This window comes from Herpailurus yagouaroundi, unplaced genomic scaffold (genome assembly GCF_014898765.1).
Source record: "Herpailurus yagouaroundi ecotype Mexico unplaced genomic scaffold, PumYag 159, whole genome shotgun sequence".
NCBI lineage: Eukaryota > Metazoa > Chordata > Mammalia > Carnivora > Felidae > Herpailurus > Herpailurus yagouaroundi.
Genome location: NW_024412400.1, coordinates 23,506,428 through 23,527,435, shown reverse-complemented (window position 1 = coordinate 23,527,435; position 21,008 = coordinate 23,506,428). Strand labels below are relative to the sequence as shown.

At 39.9% G+C, this 21,008-nt stretch overlaps 1 protein-coding gene across 9 annotated transcripts in view; it reads right to left on the bottom strand.

Annotated features, from left to right (window-relative positions):
- SATB1 (SATB homeobox 1) overlaps positions 1-21,008 on the bottom strand; it is a 102,157-nt gene that overhangs the window by 60,343 nt on the left and 20,806 nt on the right. For 4 of the 9 annotated variants that reach the window (XM_040480100.1, XM_040480101.1, XM_040480102.1 and 1 more), the window contains exons 2-5: positions 15,998-16,232; positions 12,123-12,299; positions 11,221-11,347; positions 10,331-10,454 (exon numbers count right to left, since the gene is read on the bottom strand). In XM_040480100.1, coding sequence (XP_040336034.1) covers positions 10,331-10,454; positions 11,221-11,347; positions 12,123-12,299; positions 15,998-16,208 — 639 coding nt within the window. In that variant the 5' untranslated portion in view covers positions 16,209-16,232. Of the gene's footprint in view, positions 1-10,330; positions 10,455-11,220; positions 11,348-12,122; positions 12,300-15,997; positions 16,233-18,934; positions 19,504-19,712; positions 19,949-21,008 lie in introns of those variants that run through there. The other 5 variants (XM_040480103.1, XM_040480104.1, XM_040480105.1 and 2 more) reach the window with 3 other exon arrangements.

Here is a 21,008-nt window from a genome sequence, read left to right as displayed (position 1 = left end):
ATGGTCCTTGCATAGTTAAATCTCTCATCCTCTATGGAGATTACAACTTCTAGTATCTGTACTTAGACACAGCACAAGAAAAAGTAACAAATTTGTGTTAAATGCCAGGGGTCCTAAATAAAGCATTCTGAAAAACTTTAAGCCACGGAGTAAAAGGACTGAAGTAGTTAGAATCCATTTTTTCAAAAGTAAATACAGTTGACCCTTGAACAACATAGGTTTGAACTGCATGGGTCCACTTATATGCAGACTTTTTTACAGTACAGTAATGCATTTTTTCTTCTTCATGATTTTCTTAACATTTTCTTTCCTCTAGCTTATTTTATTGTAAGAATATAGTAAATAATACGTGTAACATACAAATACGTGTTAGTCAACTTATATGTTATTTGTAGGGCTTCTGGTCAACAGTAGGCTGTTAATAGTTGAGTTTCTAAGAAGTCAAAAGTTATACGTGGATTTTTGACTATGCAGGGGGTCAGTGTCCCCAACCCTGTGTTGTTCAAAGGTCAACTGTACTAGAATTAGGCTCTGTAACTCTTTACAGATTTTATATTCCTTCTCTGCATTCTTTCTTCATATGAACACTATTAAGATTTTTAAGCCAGACTGCCTAAAACTTGGGGAGAAAAGACAGCCCAGAATTTAGCTTTTTTATGGAATGACAAAACGCTCTTTGGGAATCTCATGAAACCTGTGGAAGGTCTTTCCACATACACTCCCAAAAGTAACTTATAATTTCTGGGTCTGCACAAATCCTCAGAAGCCTATCACAGCATTGATGGATCCCCTCATATCTGATCCAAGATTTCACAGGAGACTAAGAGCTAAATCATGTCCTTGATTTCTGTGTTTTTAAGTTACTGTTAGTTGTTAACCAAGACTTTCTATGTCTACTCAATAAAGATAAACCAATGTCACCTCTGGAATAGGTCACAGAGGAAAATCAAATTAATCTGGCTCGTCTTTATCAATATTATGAAAATGCTTCACAGTTTTGGAAACTGCCATATTCTGGTAATCACCTCTTTAGGAGTTATAGTGAAACAGTAAAAATGTTGCACAGGTTGGACATCGAGAGATAATGTGCCCCGTCCATCACTGGAGGTATGTGCTCCAGGCTGAGCTGGTGCTCATGCAGAAGGGTGGACAAGCCGGGTCCCTGGGGCCCATTCTGGAATGGCTGAACAGTTATCTACACTTGCAGCTCTCCCTAAATTCAGGTGATTCTGGGCCTTTATACAGTGGACTTTTACACATTATGTGTTTATAGCCCTATACAGAGTCTCCAATGCCAAACGTGGACTTTAGAACATCAATTGAGGAATGGACATTGTAAGCCCATATGGGGTGGTACTGACTGTTAGCATTTCTATGTTGGCAGCATCAGCATCTCTGAATATAAATCAATGGACTGTGCTATCGAAATTTTCCTTCTTTACATTATTTTGAAACACGAGAAATGGACAAATGGAACTAACAGTAAAAAAGCATGGATCTCAAATATAACACAATTGACCCAAAATGAAAAGTATTAGCCATGCTGAAATATATGTTTGATAGGGAAGAAAAATTTCAGACATGCATATAAATATATCGTTAAAAGGCTGTGCTTAACAGTGACATATAATTAGATCTTTTGCAGCATATTTTACATCTCTGGGTCCCTTGTATCTCCAAGGCCACTGTTCTGCTTACAAACATGTAAATTTGTACATATATTCAAGAACATTATAACATAAGCAAAAATACAAGACAGCTTGGAGTATCAGTAGATTTCCTTACAGAAAAATTCAGAATTTGCTCTCAGTTAGATAAACTAAAAATTCAGAAGTGTAATAGGAGAAATATTTTGTACAGTAGGATATTATAGATCAGAGTATCTATAAACTACTACTAATAAAACTACTGACATAGTTTATTGGTTCATGAAATTAACACGGCAAAAAGCCTATGAGGCATCAGCTTCATAAATACTCCTGAGATCCTACTGTGTGCCAGGATTTACAACTGTGATGATGAATCAAACTTAGTCCCTTTGTGACAGTTAATCACAAGGTAAGGCGAGCCTAGTTAGTCTGCACATAATCTCAGAACAGCATGGAAAGTACTATGATGGGTGCGCAAAGGCAGGATGGAGCCCTAAGTGCAGGGAGTGGGGGTGAGGGGAGTTCACGAAAGGACACGAGACAGGCTCCCACCCACAGGACAGTCCCCTGAGGCATCTTTATGCTTTTTGGACACTGTCTAATCTAAGGTACCTTATTTGCTTAACTTGCAAATGGACTTATTTAAAGTGCAAGGTTTGAGCCTTTCCCCACTTCCATTTAAAAATACATGGGAAATTTATAATGATTCAAAGGATGATGCTAAAAGTGCCCCTCACAGGTGAGAATGGACTGTAACACAGTCCTCTGTTTTTTCCACATGTGAAAAGTTCTTGGTTGTTTCCATAAAAAGTCTGCATCAAAATCTTCTTTGGAGCAGCAGTTTCTTAGATGACTATACAGCATCCCCATGTGTAATTGCAACCTCTCAATCATCATGTTGTAGAAAAACAGCCAAAGTTATTGTACACTTTAGAACTGAGCAATGTTCCAAATGTTTAACAAGTAGTATTTCACGTAATTCTCATAACAATCCTGAAAAATTGGTGCTATTATCTTCCTACTTTATAGATGAGGAAATTGAGGCATGGAGAGTCACTTCCCAGAGCTGACAGAGCTAGTAATGACAGAGCTCACATTCTTGACTCCTAGGTAATGAATGGTACAAGCTCACTAATTAAAGTGATGGCAAAGAGCAATGACACGCAAAGACTCCCATAAAAAGTGACAGAATGAAGTTGCTAAAGAAATATATCACACCAAGAAATAGTTCCATTAAGAAACAAAAAGAAAACGAAATGAGGCTCTGTCCTATGTTATCACAACCCAGGAGTTTCAACACATCTGGAAATTCTATTGTGTCGTTTCATAAAGTTAATACTTGCTTCAGGTAGCTCCACATTTTTTAACTGCCTGGGAATAAAGGCTGGATTGACAGTAGAAAGGGACAAGCCTAGGACAATCAGTGGTACCCAAGGATGAAGTGAAAATGTGATCTCAAAGGGTACTAACAAAGCGTTAATCTTTTCTTAATTTTCAACCTATCATGTGGTTTGCACCTTTAACCCCTCTGAGGAAACTAAATTAGATTAGCATTTTTATGGGAAAATACTGCAATAAAGATAATATTTTTTTTAAAGAAGTAAAGAAAACGATGATGGCTAAAGAGGATAAAGTTTTAGAGTAAAAATAAAAGAAAAAAAAAGACTACTGAAGGATGTCTGAAAGATGTCCGCTACCTTCAATGAAGAATTCTGCAACCTTATGAATTGTCCGTGATGAAACTCCAGCACCCCATAATAATACTGCATATTAGAACACAATACAATCTTACATTTCTGAAGCGCCCTTCATGCAAGCATCCCAGGGTGCTTTACAATCATTATGAGTTAAAATTAAAACTGAAGCACATACAATTCCTAATAGAATCGTTTTAAAAATGCTAAACAGAACAAATAACTTTTAAGTCTAGATTTAAAAGTCCCAACAGCCAGAGCGTTCCTTACTTCAATTGGCAATGAGCTGCAGAGCCGGGCTGAGGCTCTCTCCTGTTATGTTAAAGGCTCTCTTATGTTTTTTATACTCCGAACACGTTATGATCGAGCAGTTTCCAATGAAACAGGAAAAAAAAAATTGGGTGCGTGTATCTATTTGTTTTGATTATCCTGAATTTAAGGTCTTTTGTTTATTTGTTTACGAGTCTGGCCAAATCTGACACGAAATAAAGCAGGTTTAAAAAGCAAGTCCAGACAGAGCCCAACTTGAAATTTAAGTAGTAGTTGCAAAAAAAAAGACACTCAAAAGCACTCGAAAACTAGCTCTGTTTTAGCAAGAAAATCAGATTTATTAGCATGATTCGGTTAACTTAAAAAAAAATTAGAAAATAGCATTTAATAGGCTTTTTCCAGGCCAGGTCTATACTCCTCAGCCTTGGCAGTATTTATTATTCTGCAAGTCAGAAAAAAAAAAAAATAGGGGAAATGCTCTCATGATATGGTAATTTTCCTTGCATTAGTGATTCTGAGGTCAAAGGAAACCTGTTCAGATCTAAAACAAAGCACAGGTAAAAATCTATTAAGTGAAAATGAAGTACTTACACATTGTTAAGCACTCTCTAAATTGGCATGGCTTAAACTCTTTTATGTTTTACTATTGTGAAAAGATAGCAGCTATAAAATATTTGAGATCAATCCATTTTAAGTTAGATGCTTTATTAAGTTTGGCTTTTTTGATTAATATATCTGAAAGGTTACAGAGAGCTAACATCAAGCTACAGTAAAATCCTTATGTATCTAAATCAGCTAAAAATGAGCCTGCTATATGAGACTTACGAAAACTTGCAATTTGGAGCACATTTTTATTCTTCTATTGTAAATTCTATACATTATAATATTAACACAGAGCAGAGCAGATGACTAAGTTCAAAGAGAATGAAGAATAACTAGTTCCAATAGGAAGGCAGAAAAAAATAAGTAGAAATTCACACTACTACCCATATAAGACTGGTTTACCATTTCCTTTATGAATCTCATTGCTGAAAATGGTAGTAAAATCCAATCAGTATCAAATACTTCAGTGCCTGGCAAAGCAGATGTTCATAACCTTGGATACCCACGGTCAGTAGGGTAAGGACTGGGAAAAGTCCTAGAATTTAAAAAAGTTTATGTATCCAATAAGATTTATGTATTATATCAGGAACGGGCAAGTACAAAAACCTACAAGCACATCTCAAACAGGAAACGCTCTATTTTTAAATGGAGTTGGGCAGTTATATCCTCATCTATCATATCAGGCCAGTGGCTGAGGAAGGTCTATACTTGCAAATAGACTCAAGAAATTAAAGTGCCCACTATTTCCAATGCAAATTCCTAACATTGTCTTGGGGTTCAAAATGAAGGCCTATTAGCTCAATTATACCTATTGATCCAGATGGATGTGACAGGATGGGGGGAGGAAGTGACTGCCATAGAGCTAGTAAACTCAAGCCTTTTGGAACCTCCAAAACACCCGTATCCCAGAAGTTAGTCCCTGTGCTCTAAACTACCCTCTCACTTCTAAACTAGGGGCATGAAACACTAATACTTTCAAAGCAAGTCAACGTGCATACAACAAAATCAAAACACATCTGCTAAACCAAAATTTCAGCAATGAGAATAAATGCGATTGGAAAACTATAAGTAGTTACCAGTACTTCAGGGAAATGGAAGTATTTTACAAAACGCATCAAATTAATTTGAGAAAGCCTTAAAAAAAATCCTTCATCTATATATGACCAAGAAGGATATTTGGTTAAGCTCACAGGCTCTGGGTGTGAATTCTCTCTCCTCTGCTTTAGCAGCTATGTAACCATGAGACTCATTTAAACGCTGCCTCGGGTTCCTCCACTGTGAGTACAACACAAACTATACTCCACTCAGGGTGATGGACTTGCCCATCCTACATCAAAAGCACTAAATAAAAATTATTATTTCACTTATGAAGGTGTATCATCCTTATTACCACATAGAAAACAGGAAGCCCGTCACACAGCAGACTGCCAATACATAGTTTTGAATGAGTTATGTGAACATGTGAATAAATTTCATAGGGTTAGACTCTCAGATGAAATACAATATATGAATATTGATGTTGGGTGCTGTCTAGAGAGTGATTTTTTAAAACTTTTTAAAGTGTTTATTATTTTTGAGAGACAGAGAGAGAGAGAGACAGAGCATGAGTGGAGGAGGGGGAGAGAAAGACACACACACAGAATCCGAAGCAGGATCCAGGCTGTCAGCACAGAGCCCGACACAGGACTCGAACTCATTGACCAGGAGACCATGACCTGAGCCGAAGTCAGACGCTTAACCGACTAAGCCACCCAGGTGCTCCCTCTATAGAGTGATTATTAATGCTTATTTACAAATTTTCAAAAGTGTCATTTCAGTCTAAAAATTATGAAACAATAATGTAAAGTGCAATTTAAAAAACACGTATTTATAGTATAACTGATATGGATTTTTAAGTTGTTGCTCTGGTGCTACGCATCATATAGACTGAAAATCAACGGAGCACAGAGGTCTATTAGATGCTTATGGCAGTGACTGTCAAATTTCATAGAATCAGCATGATCAAATGGTAAGCTTCAGGAGGGCAGGTTTACCTGTCCTACCAATACCTAACAGAAAGTCTGACATATATTAGATCTTAGATGCTCTCAGGAAAAGGAAAGATGATTTTATTCAATACAACTTCTAAATGAAACATTCTTAGGAGGGAGGGGAGGGTGGGTGATGGGTATTGAGGAGGGCACCTGTTGGGATGAGCGCTGGGTGTTGTCTGGAAACCAATTTGACAATAAATTTCATATAAAAAATAAATAAATGAAACATTCAAACTTAAATACATTTTATATATATTTTGCTACTTGAAAATAAAAATGATGCTTTTCACTTACTTCATGTAGGACTAGGGCCTGGAGCTACTGATCTCTAGGCAAGAAAGGAAATAGTAATCCAATCCCTTAACAACGTGAAAGTCGTGATGGGTTAGTGTGTGTGTGTGTGTGTGTGTGTGTGTGTGTGTGTGTGTGTGCGCGCGCGTGTGTGTGTGGCGGGGTAGGGGTGATAAAAATGCACGTATCAGATTATAATTTCTCAGGAATATCTGATCTAAACATTTTTAGAAGAAAGACATTAGTTAGGCTGGGAGAAGTAATCATTGACCTTTTAACAAAATGAATGTATCCTTATACTGAATGTATATATGTTTATCCAGTGCTTAAGTTCAATTTCTAAAACTTCAGGGAAAACTAAAATGAAAATGAAATGTTTTATTGTAAATCAAATGTTTACTTCTTTTTAAGTTCCCATTTACCTCCCGAATCCATACACTCAACGTTCTTATGACCACAGGCTTTCTTGTCCCCAAGCCAGATTGATTCTCTCCTTCTTACTTGCAGTTCAGAATACAACGCCCACCTTAGCCAACCACATCCACTGAAAAAAGTAAAAGTAACAAGAAAGCGACCAAGAAAGCGATCGACTTCAGCTCCATAAGGAGCTAAGTGTTTGCATCTTAGCATGTTTTTACAAAAATAAACACGTGGTACAAAAACGTAATAGATGGATGTCAATCTATTTGGGCAGATTCATGATTTAGGAAAGCAGTCACAGAAATAAAGGCATAGTTATAAATCAAACCACATGCACCCTTATGGAATTTCTGCAGCTGGAGAAAACCTTGCAAATATTATCACACATTATTGCACAAAAACATTAAGTGTGCATTTTAAAATCAACACACTCTAAAATTTATCATTGGGAAAGGATTTTTGGGTCAGACACTAACCAGTGTTTTGACTAACCTCTAGGCTCACTGGCTTCTTCATCTGTCCAAGGAAGAGTCTGGGTACAATAAAAACCTAGTTTGAATATTCCAAGGACATCTGTCTAGCAAGTGTGGGGCAATCCTCCTAAGAGCACTGGAGGCAAGGCTTCTCAGGCACCCCAAGCACATTCCTGTTGGATTCCCATTGGTTTTCCCTCCTGGACTCTACTCTGTAAAGGGAGTCAACCTAGGGTCGTCCATAGGCTGGACATTCTGCTAAGCATAATATTAAGGGGCCCTGTAGCTATACTTGCTTTTGAGGTATTTTATCATAGTAAACAAAACTCTCAATGTACAGCAAAATGTGCATATTAGACTTTTATACTCAAAATTCTCAAGCAAGTAGATCAAAACTCCACAGGCGGGGGAGGGGGGCTAAACAAGTCTTAACATGAGTGTTTCTTCACGTCAGGTTCCATTTTGTGTAAAACTGAGGCAATATTTACTTGCAAGGCATTTTTCACAATGCCATCTTCATCGCTGTATCTCAACCACAGGGGAGAGAAAGAGTTGTTTCACCAAGCTCAGCATATATTTTGGGCTAAGGCCTTACAGAGCCTGGTTTTCTCTTCTTTAATAACTTATGACAGAAAAGAAAATAAAGAAGCAAAGGGAAGCCAGTTCATTATTACAACGTTCCAAATTAAGTATTACGATCCATGGACTCATTCTAGAGAGAGAAATAACCCCCTCATTTAAAGAACAGGTCGCATTTTTTTTCATATTAAGCATTAAATTGATCTCAAATATCTGTTGCCACTGGTAAACCACATGTAGTCTTTTCGAAAGATATTTTTAAAGAAAGGACAACTGTAATTACAACTGATGTTGAAGTTACAGCCTGGTTTCACCACTTCACGATTACAGCAGGGGCTCCTGCTTACACACAGCCACATGTTCTCCTAAACGTGTCTCCACAGAAGTTCACCAACGGAGGACTCCAAAACCAAGCCCCGAATTTCATTTGGTCATTCTGTTTAATGTTATAATTGTCTGTATTCAATTCATTTCCCATGATAACATTAAGTACGTTCACAATTATATTTACAGGCTATAGTGAGGTAGAGTTTACTGGCTGAATGTTGATGTCACTGAACAATCAGTTCTCACTGCTTATATCAAAAAATACTTGTACTAGCATTCTCTTCTCCAGTTCACAGTAAATGCCTGAAATCGTTGCCAGAATTTCCTTCCAAAATCAATGGGACATTTAGCAACATACTGGGGCTATGTAGGTCTTAACTTTGAATTCTAAAAAAGTTTATTTCTAGGCCATTTCAAATTTTCAAATGCTAGTAACCAAGTGACATTATCTGGAGTTGTCTGCGAAACCCAAAGTCCCAGATGTAAGAGTCACCTGCTTCATTATATCATCCTATTGATTTAACTGTGTTTAATTAATTTAAATTACTTTTATTCAATGGTTATAAATTCACATCCTCCCTACTCCAAGGGTGAGCACATCCTCTCTACTCCAAGGGTGAGAGAGGGAAGATAGAAGGAAATAAGCTAAATGACAAAAAGAATTTGCCCTGAATTCCAAGAAACTGACACCTGCAATATGAAAATTTTTTTACCTATGGCTACAGCTTACCTTATAATATAGAAAGCCATAATTAACTATAAATTTAATTCACTTGCTTCACTCCTATAATCGTTAACAAATATCAAAGTAAAGCCGATGGACTGTAATGCAGCAACCTGGGATACATGGAGTTTCCATAAGACAGTAGCACAAAAGCCCGCAAGCTTCCTTCTGAAGGTACCAGTACCTTCACAAGCATCACACTGGAAGTATATTTTGAGAAAATCTCAAGAGCAGAAATGTTTATAGCAGAGTCATACGGTTCACATTCAAGTGACTGACAGACTAACACTCAGGATTACATTCTGAACTTGACATAAAAGAAAAACTTCAAAATGGGGTAAAAATCTCGTCGGATTGTACTTGAATCATACTAGATCACGGGATGACCTCACATCGGGTTTGACACCGGGGGATGGCATCTTGACACAATTAGGTAGCGACTACACAAGCAGCCCATGAAGAGCAGGTTCACAGCACCCTTTCTTATGTGAAATCAGCTAAGCGTGATCAAAAATGTTTGGTTTGAAATTTAGAAAAAGGGGCAGTCTCCATCTAGAGTTTTAGTTACGCTTCACCAAAATTCATTCTAAAATATCAAATACAATAATAAATCTTTGTCTCATTTCAAGAGTCTCTGATAACATGACAGGAATCTCAGAGGAAAAAAATAAAATTCCACCAAAGAACAAAGCAAAACAAGTAAACCAATGCCACAGAACTGGTGACAAAACCCCGAGCACCACTCAACCTTTAGTTACAGGGAAGAAACTTCTTATTTTTATGATTGTTTATACGAAATGCTTTTTTTCCTCCTTTTTTTGTAACGGATAAAATATCTAGAAACTGTACTCTTTTTTTTTTTTTATTGAGGTAGCATGGCGAAGTTTTCCATTAACACTTACACTGCCACTCGCGCTCACCAAAGGTTCCTGGAGGTTATACAACCTTTACTCTCTCTTACATAAGGACACTCAGGAGAATGCAGCTTCCATGCTCAGAGAACTCAGAAGAGGAATCTAAAAACAAGCTAAGGCAGTCTTCTGCTGAGCTGTTTCTCCTTTGCTCTTTTCCCCAAGGGAGAAAACGCGTAACGGCGCTGTCCATAATAAATCAGGCATATTGTTACAAGTCACCAGTGGTCAAGTCACCTTGCAATTTTGACAGACCTGCTTCAGATACCAGTTGCTTTCGACTATGGAGCCCCATCAAACCTGAAATCAGGGCTGCCCATGATGGCTTATTATTTATTACATGCTATGCTAAGTACCTGTGAAAGGGGGCACTCCTTGGCCAACGAACTCTGATTCATATCTTTCAGTAAGTCCTTCAGAGCATTCCTTACTGTGGTGTGCGACCATTGTTCGGGAGGCAAGTCTTCTAGTTTGGGGCAACTATTTGAGACATAGATTAGAAAGGGGATTATTACAAGATTGCATCCCGCTGCAGAACATTCCTTTAAGACAGACAGATTTCATTTTGCGCATCAAACAGATGCATCTGGAGATTGCTCTCGGTCTCCTGATTGTTCCGATTAGTTAATTACTTTATACAACACATCTGCTGTATCGATGCATGAATTATACATCAGCTGCCTGTGGTGGCTATTTTTTCACGTTACTTCTACCTTCCTGCTCTGATGCGCTTGGGAAGACAATTTAAGGTGTACTGCTTTCTCGCGAGCCATCGTGAAAAGCATTAACGTATTAACCGTTTTCCTTTCGTGACTCCGTTCATACGAATTAAAATGGTAAAAAAAAATATATAAATAAATGAGATCGCGGCAATAGTGAATAAGGCATTCTTTCACAAAATGTACACAGATGGCACTGTTCATGATATGCAAAAATATTTTTCTCTTAAGTAAACTTTATGTAAAATGCCTTCTTGTAATGCATCATTTAATTGACTAAATACAAAAAGTCTTGTCTTTTGATATCCTGCATAAAACCTACAAATTTGGGGGTGGGGGGGGGAGCGGGTTTTCAATATCCACTGAAGTTAGGAAAATAAAGCAGAAGGGGCAAAACAATGAAATCAATTTGGATTTACCTTTCTGAAACACCCAGTAAATGCACATCAAAGGCTGACCAGACACGCTTTATTTCCAAAGAGCAGGCACGGAAAACGTTCTGCCCTAGAACTGCTGTCCTGACTCACCTGTGTAACTGAATTTTCAATGTGACCACATGATACACGTCTTGAAGCATATCTGCTACCGTAGCATCAGGGGCGTCTGTCACATAAGATAGTGGCACTGGATTCCACTTTCCGACCTGGATTAGCCCTATTCCAGATAAAGAGAATACATCACTAAATATTGTACCCTTCAGATAATATTTCCAGCAGGAGGTTGTCGCTGTCCTTGTTTTTTACGCTGCCCCCACCACAAGCAATACTGTGATTTCTGTTTGAATGATTCCCTTCCCTCTAAAAGGCAGGTCAATGAAAATATTCACAGCTTAGCTTTCCAAATTGTAAAATTATGTAAATGACTGAAGGGTTGTTTATTATTTGGGAAATAAAAGCCCATCAATAAAACCTATGCACAGGCCACATTTTCCTAACTTACAGGAAGTTCTAATAAGACATAGCTGAACCAGTTCTAAATGGCTTTACGATTTAGATAAGATTCTCTATTGCAATGGGAATCAGCATTGAAAAATACTTTACAGCCCATAAAACCATCAGAAACAGAATAAAAGAAACAGAACTAGATATTCAGTCATAAATGCAAATTGACTCTCAACAGTCCATCTGCTCAAATACGCTCCTCACTTCCTTGTGGGTCCTCAGTGGAGCAGATTATTAAGGTCAATAAGCATACTAATGATTCAGCTGAAGTAATTTAAAAAAAAAAATCTACCTCGACATTCCACACGCGCAAAATGTGTGTTAACTAAACCAAACTGAATTAAGCCAATTTTTTAAACCCACAGTCTATAAGGCACGAGTGCAACACACAGGCTACAGTTCTTTGAATAAAAATATTCAGTGCTTTCCCTGCAAAGTAAACAAAGGATGCCAAGCAATTTTTCCAACCCCACGGATGCATTATTTACCTTTGGCCTGGGCAGCAGAGCTATGCGAATAACCCAGAGACAGCAATGCCATTTCTATCAGCTGGTTGAAAAGCATATCCTTTCTCACCAACACAAATTCCGCATGCTCCTCCTTGCAGTCATATTCAATGGCATTTTCATAATGTTCCACCACGCAGAAAACTGGTAGCATGGTTCCTGTCAAAGAGACAGAGAAAGAGAGACGCAAACCGACAGCCTTCAGATACACAATCCGGGGGGAGGAAAAACTAAGCCATGAAAATAAATCTTCCCAACAGTGAGAGAAGAGGAGACTGTGTTTCCCAGGCACACAGGGCACAGAAATACAAGCACGCACACACAAACATGTACGTTCTTTTAGGTTTTAAAGTTGTAAGAGAAATATTTAACTAGAATGTGAACTTGGTCCTAAGGTAACTTGGGCTCTGTTTTCATCTCAACAGTGTATTTTCCAAAATCAATTAACGCAGAATTACCTTTTTGATCAAATAATAATGCTGACGAGAGAGAAGTATCTTGTCTGATCTCCCAGAAGTGGTATACAGTGTGCAAATGTAACTCACTACACTGGTCTTCAAAGGAACCCACCTTCCCGCTTCCTACATGCTTTTGTTGATATTGAACTTGTCCTGCTTGTGCCCAGAGGATCTTTGCCTATAAAATTATTAGCATTTTTCTTCCTTTTTAAAGATCGTTACTTAACAGTTCCATACAAGAAACACAAAACTTAACCGAACTGATGTTCAAAATATGTGATTTCAATATGTGCATAATGCAAATAATTAAGATTTATCTTTATGGCTACTCATTTAATCTACCTTACTAAAAAGACATCACAGTGACCACCTGCCCTTAAAATAAACAATCTTTGTGACAGGTTAGGAGACAGAGAAAAGGAAACTGGCCTCGTAATAACAGATTCGGATAAAGGAATCTGCACAGATCTGATGTGTTCTCTATTTACTTTAATCCATGTAATAACTCAGTAGCCAAACTATTATTAATAAGCACAGGCCACACCACTGTTGGAAAAGAGGCTTCTAGAAACTGAAATCACGGAATGCTGTGGTCCTCAAGGTGTTTATGCAGCACACTGTCAGACTTCCAGTGATATACGGAAAAGGGTTAAAAGCAGATGCGTCTGAACTGTACTGTGGCAAACTGCCAGGAGGGTATCATCTTTAGCATAAATGATGACAAGGGTTACTTTAACAGGGCACCCAGGATCCCCAATTAGTCCTATAACGTTAATGCCTCTATAAGCTCTGCCCTCTGGACTCCCAGAACCAATCCTCCCAACTTCTGGAGATTTCTAGCACACACCAACCAGAGCTAAAAATCAGGATATCCTACTGACACCAGCGATGCCCTTCCAACACGCTCTGTTTTCTTGTTTATGCTGAACAAAAGCTGGCAGTAAAACAGCTACATTTGTCTACATGTGCATCTTCACCAAAGCCTTAGCGAACTGTTCACTAGAGATTCTAGCTCTGACAAATAAACCCCTTTAGGTTTACTTAGGAAAGCTCACAAACTCATTCGGAGGTACCCAACAGGCTAGGCATGAAAAACAAGCCACAGAGCTTGCCAATATTCTTGTCATTCATTCATCTGTTTTATACCAGAGAGAGAACCTGTCAGGGATCAGAAGAAGACTTGGGAAGACCACAGCAAAAATAGCAACATGCAAACTGGTGATTTCTTCCTTGGCTTGAAGGTAGTTTGGCAAAATTTCCTACACAAATAAACAAAAACATCCAACCTCTTTTTCTTAAGTAGTGCTTTCTCATCTCAGCCACAATTTTTATCTAGCACCTGTCAAACAGAAACCATGCACATGAAAAATAAGATGAAAAAACAACAACAACAACACATCATCACCACCAAAAAGCTTTAGTAATTTTGTTGTTTGAAGCTGAGAACCTTCTACAATTAAACTGGATTTTAAAAATATGTCACTGTGAAAGCAGTGTTTTAAAAAAAAATTGAGCAGGAAGTGAAATTACTGTACTTTGGTTTCTCCTCCCCCTGTTCTGATGGCTTCAAAGAGTTGGGTTAGTGCAACAAAAACACACGCATTGATTTTTCCTCTTATAGAATGATACAGACGTGTTCTATATTCTATGCTCCTTAGACATATGAAAGTAACTGTCGCTTTTGCAAACTGTTGAAACATACTGGATTTACTCTGGATTTTATTTCGAGATACCCTATAGATAATTAAGGTGACTACTGATAAGGGGCAACAGAATCACTTAATTACAAATCTAGCTGCTAAACCTCCCAGCCAACTTGTCACCGTCGCCTTACTGATACTGGGAGTAACGCTGAACAGGAGCCTTCTCTGAACTGTCTGATTATTAGTGCTAGTGTTTGGCGAGACTTCCAACTACAGCAACTTCGTAACCTTCCAGCATTAAAAGGGGAGTGCACTGGTCACTGCTGAATGCTAAAAATACCACATGATTTAAACCTGGAGGCAGTCTTAGAAGCTTTTGCTGAAGGTTTATGAGCCTGTGTAAACAGCACGTCTGCCATAAGGAGCAGTGAAGTCTGTAGAATCCTTGTCTAAAACTGTCCTGGCATTAAAGTTTGCTGTGCAAATATCACATAATACCAGAGACAGCTGAAATCTCCTATTTAGGAATTTATGGAACTTATATGTTTGCAGGCGTCAGAAAGTCTTTTTTATAGAGCCCCAGTGCTTCACAGTACAATATTAATGCACTCAGTTTGAAAAGCCGTAATAAATTATATTTTTAATGCTCTTACCCTGGCTTTCTTAAGATGCATACATTCTTGGCAAACAATCAATAAATAGGGTAATCATGAGTAGAGGCCAAAGAATTTGCTGAAGTGCTGTTTTTCCATTTTTAATAGATAAAGATCTAACAATACGGACTGCTGTGTCTGTTCATTTCAGGATCAATATATTCTTTGTTTTCGCCAAACCAAGAAAAAAATAAATGATTGTATGATAAATGTTATGCATCAAACACAATGAAATTCCTCTGCCTTCTAACTTTACCTACTTAATATTCTTGGTTGCTAAAAGATGGCATTTTTATCCTTGGCTTATTAGCAAATGTAAGGAGAATCTGACTCCTATGCACAGTTGTTCAGAGACGAAATAAAGACCATTATGAGGCACACACGTTCTACCCATAGAGGCACTGATCTACACAAGTAGCGGTGCTGAACACAAAGTTGTTAAACTTCATCAATTTAATACAAAATTGGTAGAAAGGAGTCACACAGTTACACGCTTCTCCTGATAAACTTGCCTAAGTCTGCCCTTCCTTTATCAAAAATACTCAACTGCAGCAGAAATAAAGACCTAGAATCATCAGGTTTTTCACTGCTAAATAATAAATCTGCTCTTAAGAAAACAAACCACAAAAAAGGGTATCGCAAAACTTTTCCATCGAATCACGTAAGGTTCCCATTGTCTCTGAAAACGACTTACAGCTAGCAACCCTCTGAAAAAGCTAGAGCAGTGCTCAATCTAAGTGTCTTATTCTCAATCAGGGTTAGTTTAAGCAACAGCCACCTACATATTCTCTACTACCATAACACCTTATCCACGGAAGCCTTGTGTCAGGAAGGCCATTATATGTAACTCAGTCCTTATCATCCCAAATAGTCAAAGACTGCAGTCTACATAGGAGACTCAGGTACTGCACTCAAGCACAGAGCCTATACTTTCCAAACAGGACGGACACTGCAGCCTGGAATGCAACTCATTTCACATCAGAAAGAGAATCAAGGAAAAGGACATACAGAGACACGTTCTGCCTCTCCCACCCCCACACAAAGTGGCCTTGAGTAGACACAAGGGCTTGCAGCTTTCCAGGATTGGGCTCCCAAGTATTTACCTTTCCTAAGGTTGGTTTTCATCAGATGGCCCGAGTGTTTTAAAGGCACTCCCTGCATTTTTGCACCTGTGCTCCCAAGCCTTCCTCTTCCTAGCGGGCTCCCGTTCTGCTCCAGGCGGGCAATCTTGGCTGGTGGACCCTTCGGATCACTCACATTGTTAGACATTTCTGAATGTTCTTTCCCCTGAGTTGCCTCGTTCAAATGATCCATACTCAGTTACCCTCTAAAGATCACCTGCCAGAATTTAAAAAGAAGACATGTTATAATTGGGTGGGGGTCTCTCCCTAGCTCTTCCTCTCTCTTCCTCTCTCTCTCTCTCTACGATACACCAAGTAAATGTTTTGTCCCTATTTCTCTCCACAAATATAACATACTTGTAAAATTGCTTAACTAGGTACATAATATAATGCAGATGTTAATTCTATTTCTAGATCACAGTATTACATTTCCATTCAAGTTAACAAAATAATTTGTGGAGACTGTAGCAACACACATTAGAATAAAAACACAATTTGTCACCTACCAACAAAACTAAGTTGGAGGGAATGGGCTTACTTGTAGAACAAGAATTACCACCAGCGTAGTTAAAAAGAAAATAACATATTTATGTACTCCCAATTTTTAAAAATTAGAAACTCATTACAGAACACAATAGCAACACTTTAATCAAGAATGGGAAGATTGTCACAGTCCAAAATATTAATTAGACCTGATGTGTATGTTTATATTTTTACATAGTTTAATTTTTATGAGGAAAAATAAATATATATATGCCACCTTAAAAAGAAGGTACTAAATATCTGCTTTTTAAACTCTTCATTGGCTTTACAGGTTGATTCACAGAAAAAGTTTTCAAGTTTTCCATTTTCAGGACTTACATGAGCTGTTAAAGACGTAGGCAAGTCTTGGCTCAAACATGTGATTGGATCCCTTCACCCTTAAGAAAATGGAAGGTGGAGGCTTTCTTCAAATATTTCAGGTACTGAAGCATTACAACTTATGTGTTTTAGTGTCAATATTTAGGCGTCCCTCAGTAATAGAATGCTGCTAACAAGCTCACCAGAAAAAAACTTGAAAATACTTTGTGTATACACATTAGATTGAAGTGCTAAACTCACTTTAAAAAAAAATCTTGATGATTTTGGTAAAACACAGTCACTACCATTTAGTATGCAGTGAAGTCAACATCTTAACTGACTTTAGGAAAAGTGTAACAGATCATTGTTTTCAGTTATATTGTACATTGGACATCAATTTTCATAGTTTCTAATAAAGCAATTAGTATGACCTCAAACTCCCTTCTAAAATACACTTTTAACTGGAACTGATAAGAACAGATTTAGTAGAATTATTTTATAAACTTTCATGGGACTTGAGGTGTGGAGCACACGAATACTAAGGGGTTGGGGATCATATTTAGGAAAGCCAAAGAGACTATAATAATTACCACTTTCTTCCAGCTGTCTGGTAATTCAACATATCTTGTACTTTAAAAAAAAAAAAATTATTGCACCAAAGAAGCTATTGAGATCTGTGTTTGTTGAAAGCCAGCTTGTATCAGCATGGCCTTTCTGTAAACATTTTTTGCCTGTTTAACCATAGATTACTTTGTTCATTATAATCAAGAAAAGAGGTGAATTGGGGTGGGAGGGGGGAAGTAACAATGGTAATCTGCAGGTTTAAAAGTAAAAGTAACCTTAAGAATACCAATTGAGGAACTATAAAGTTTGAGAAATAATGGCTATTTATCCTTGTACTCTAGGGTGGCACGCTGAGAACTAAAGGTTTACCCTTGATCGAGGTCCCATCTGTTTTTGGTTATGAGGTTCATTAACAATAAATGTGCCTCTTTTAACCACTTTTTATCAAGATTACTCTTCTCCATTATATTAGGCTACTACCGTCTAAAGCCAAAATTAGAGAGCGATGATTATTAACTTATTCAAAACACTGTTTATAATGTTTCGTGTGGATTATAATACAGAGCTGCTTTTTCTGAAATTGGTTGCCTTACCCTAGAGCAGATGATGAATTTTAAAACATATGATTTGAAAAGAAAATACTTAACCCGTGGGGCAATTTGAGAAAAAAAGGTGGGGGTGGGGGGAGTAGACAACAGCATCAGAGTTAATGCTACAAAACATATTAAGTAGTCATGAGGCTTAACAGCATTATAAGCTGTACAGCAAATGAAAGTGATAGATTATAATTTAGTTAATGTATTGACAATCAAAACATCATATAGGTCATGCAAAATTATCCTTCCAATACCCACCTATAAGAGTCTATTAAACACTCAGTCATCTTGTAAAAAGCTTTACATTATAAAGCAAAATTACATGCACATAAAACACCCAATTTACTCATTTAAACTCTGTGCCCAAGGCTAAAGTTCACCAAACCTCAGTTTGGTCTTGCAAAGAGCAGCCTTCAGGGGCCTGCTGGACTGATAGCACGGGAACTAACTAAGGTCTCAACAGATGCCAGGCTTAAGAGTTTTCTTTTGAGTTACACATTTTAAAACGCATTTTAGTGTAAAGTCTGGTTGGCACACAGAATGCAGGTTACTTTCTCGAAATCCCGTTTCCCTCTCCCTAAAACAAGTCTGTATGTGATCATTACTGAATTAAACCGTGAACTCAGACACTGCTATCATTTCCTCTAAACGGAAAAAAAGAAAAGCACAAAATTCTGGTTTCCAGAACCTATTTTTTGCAACGTGGGATCTTTTTCAACCAGTTCCTTGCTGGATCACCTCACTTGCCCCCACAGAACCCCATAATCACATTTTAAGAGATTGTGCCCTTATCCATTCCATATGGCCGGCACGATCCAGGCCAAGCTTTCACTGTGACCTTTTAAAGAGACAAAGAAGCAAAGTACTATCTAGAAACAGAAACACTGCAGTTTTACTGAGTGAAATTAGCAAAACCGACCTGAAACTCACCACTTCAAAACTTGACAGCATATAAATAACAAAAACAAAGGAGATTTCCTTTGCAGCCCGGGTTCTTGAAGAGAAGTTCAAGACTGATGTTTTCTATGTCCTTTTTTTTTTTTAATTAAAAAAAAAAAAAAAAAAAAAAGCAGCAGACCTGAAGGCGACTTCCCCTGAAATTGTATTATTTTCTCTTCCCCTACCCCCGCCCCCCTAAGCGGGGGAAGGGCAGAAATAAACGTCTAGAAGAGTAGCCATGGGAGAGGGGGGTTAAAAAAAAAAATCACAATTCGAAAAACAACATATATGGTTTGTAAAATGTCTAACCTCGGAGAACGGGGTTTTCGATGGGGGAGGAGGGGAGAGTGGGAAGTAGGGAGGAGGGAGAAGATAAAATTGATCTGACAAGTGATTCGTTGGGGGGAAAATCGTAAAAACAAAGCAAAACCCGTTATGAGCCGTGCACTGTGGTGGTGCTGGGGAGGCGAGGTGGTGACTGAGGATTCTCTTAAAAAGGAAAGAAAAAAAAAAAAAAAAAACCACTGCGGACAAGGTCTCCAAAAAGAAAAAAAAAAAAAAAAAGGTCCCCTCGCTCCCCTCCCTCCCTCCCGCTCGCTCTGGTTCTTGGGTGTGAGGACAGAAAGTCTACTTCTGGCTGTCACTTGCAGTATTATTTTCCAATAACCCCGGAGAACGCGGGGAGGGGAAGGCCACCTCGCCTCCCTTCCAACGGCCCCCACCCCCTCCCCAACAATTTCGACTGGTTATTAACAAACCTTAAACTTTCTTCCCACAGCCTCGCACCCCCAAGGAGGGCATCTACCGGGGAACAGCGAGGGTGGGGGGCAGAAGGTCGCGGAAAGAGCCCCGGAAAGGCACTGAAATGCCACTTTTGACTCGGCCCTCGCTGATAGCAGCCCCGAGGACCCTCTCCCAGCCCATTGACGCGGGGCTGCGAGCGCCTGGGGAGCCGAGTGAGGAGAGAGAGAGAGAGAGAGAGAGAGAGAGAGAGAGAGAGAGAGAGAGAGAGAGAGAGAGAGAGAGAGAGGGTCTGGGGGGAGGGGGAGGGAATCTGAAGGCACCCCCCCAGCCACCTCCACAGCCTCGGCAGCGACGAACTCCCCGCCCCCTCCCCCCAAAAAGTCGCCGAGCTCTCACTCAGCCCGAGTCCGAGGTAAACAACGAGCACCACAATGGCACTGGGACTTAGGGGGGAAAAGAAGCCCAGAAACCCCAACAAAACTGATGAGGAGTTTCCCGAAATGCAAGAGGAGGGGTGGGAAGCGTCCCTTGGAGTCGCCCCGGCTTCAGGCTCGGTCCCCGGGCCGGGCTAGAGGGCGGCTGTTGCTGTTGTTGTGACGAGGCCGGTTGTTGCTGGGTGGCACAGGGAGAGGTGTGTGTGTGTGTGTTTGTGTGTGTGTGTGCGTGCGTGTGAGCGCGAGTCCCCGGACGGGGCTGCTGCTCTCTCTCTCGCTCGCTCGCTCTCGCTCTCGCTCGCTCGCTCTCCCCCGCGCTGCCGTCTCTGCCCCCATTAAATTATTAGTTGACTCATCCCGGCCGCTGTCGCCGCCGCCGCCGTGCCCAGCTCGGCTCCGCGCGTCCGCCCGGGCTGCAGCCCTCTACGCCGCTGCTCCTGCCGCCGCTGCTGCTGCCGCTGCTGCCGCCGCCGCCGCTGTGGCTGCCGCTTCTTCCTCCTCCTCATTTTAATACAAAATCACCCCGCTCGCAGCCCCAGCCCCGAGCACGCAGCCTCCTCCCGGCCGCCCGCCGCCGCCCCGAGCCCTTCCCCAGCGGGGCCGGCTCATCCGCCGCGTCCGGGGAGCGGGAGCGAGCGAGAAAGTGGCGGCGGCGGCGGCGGCGGCGGAGGGGGGGAGGGAGAGGAGGAGGAAGGGGGTGCGGAGCGGAGGAGGAAGGCGGCGGGGGGGGGGGCAGGGTGCAAGGAGAAGGCGGAAAAGGGATGGGGATTAAAACCCGGGCTGGAGGGCCGGGATTGGGGGAGGGGGCGGGGGCGGCGAGTTAAAAAGCAGAAAGACAAGTAACTAGTGAATGAGTGAGGGAAGGGGTGGGGGGGG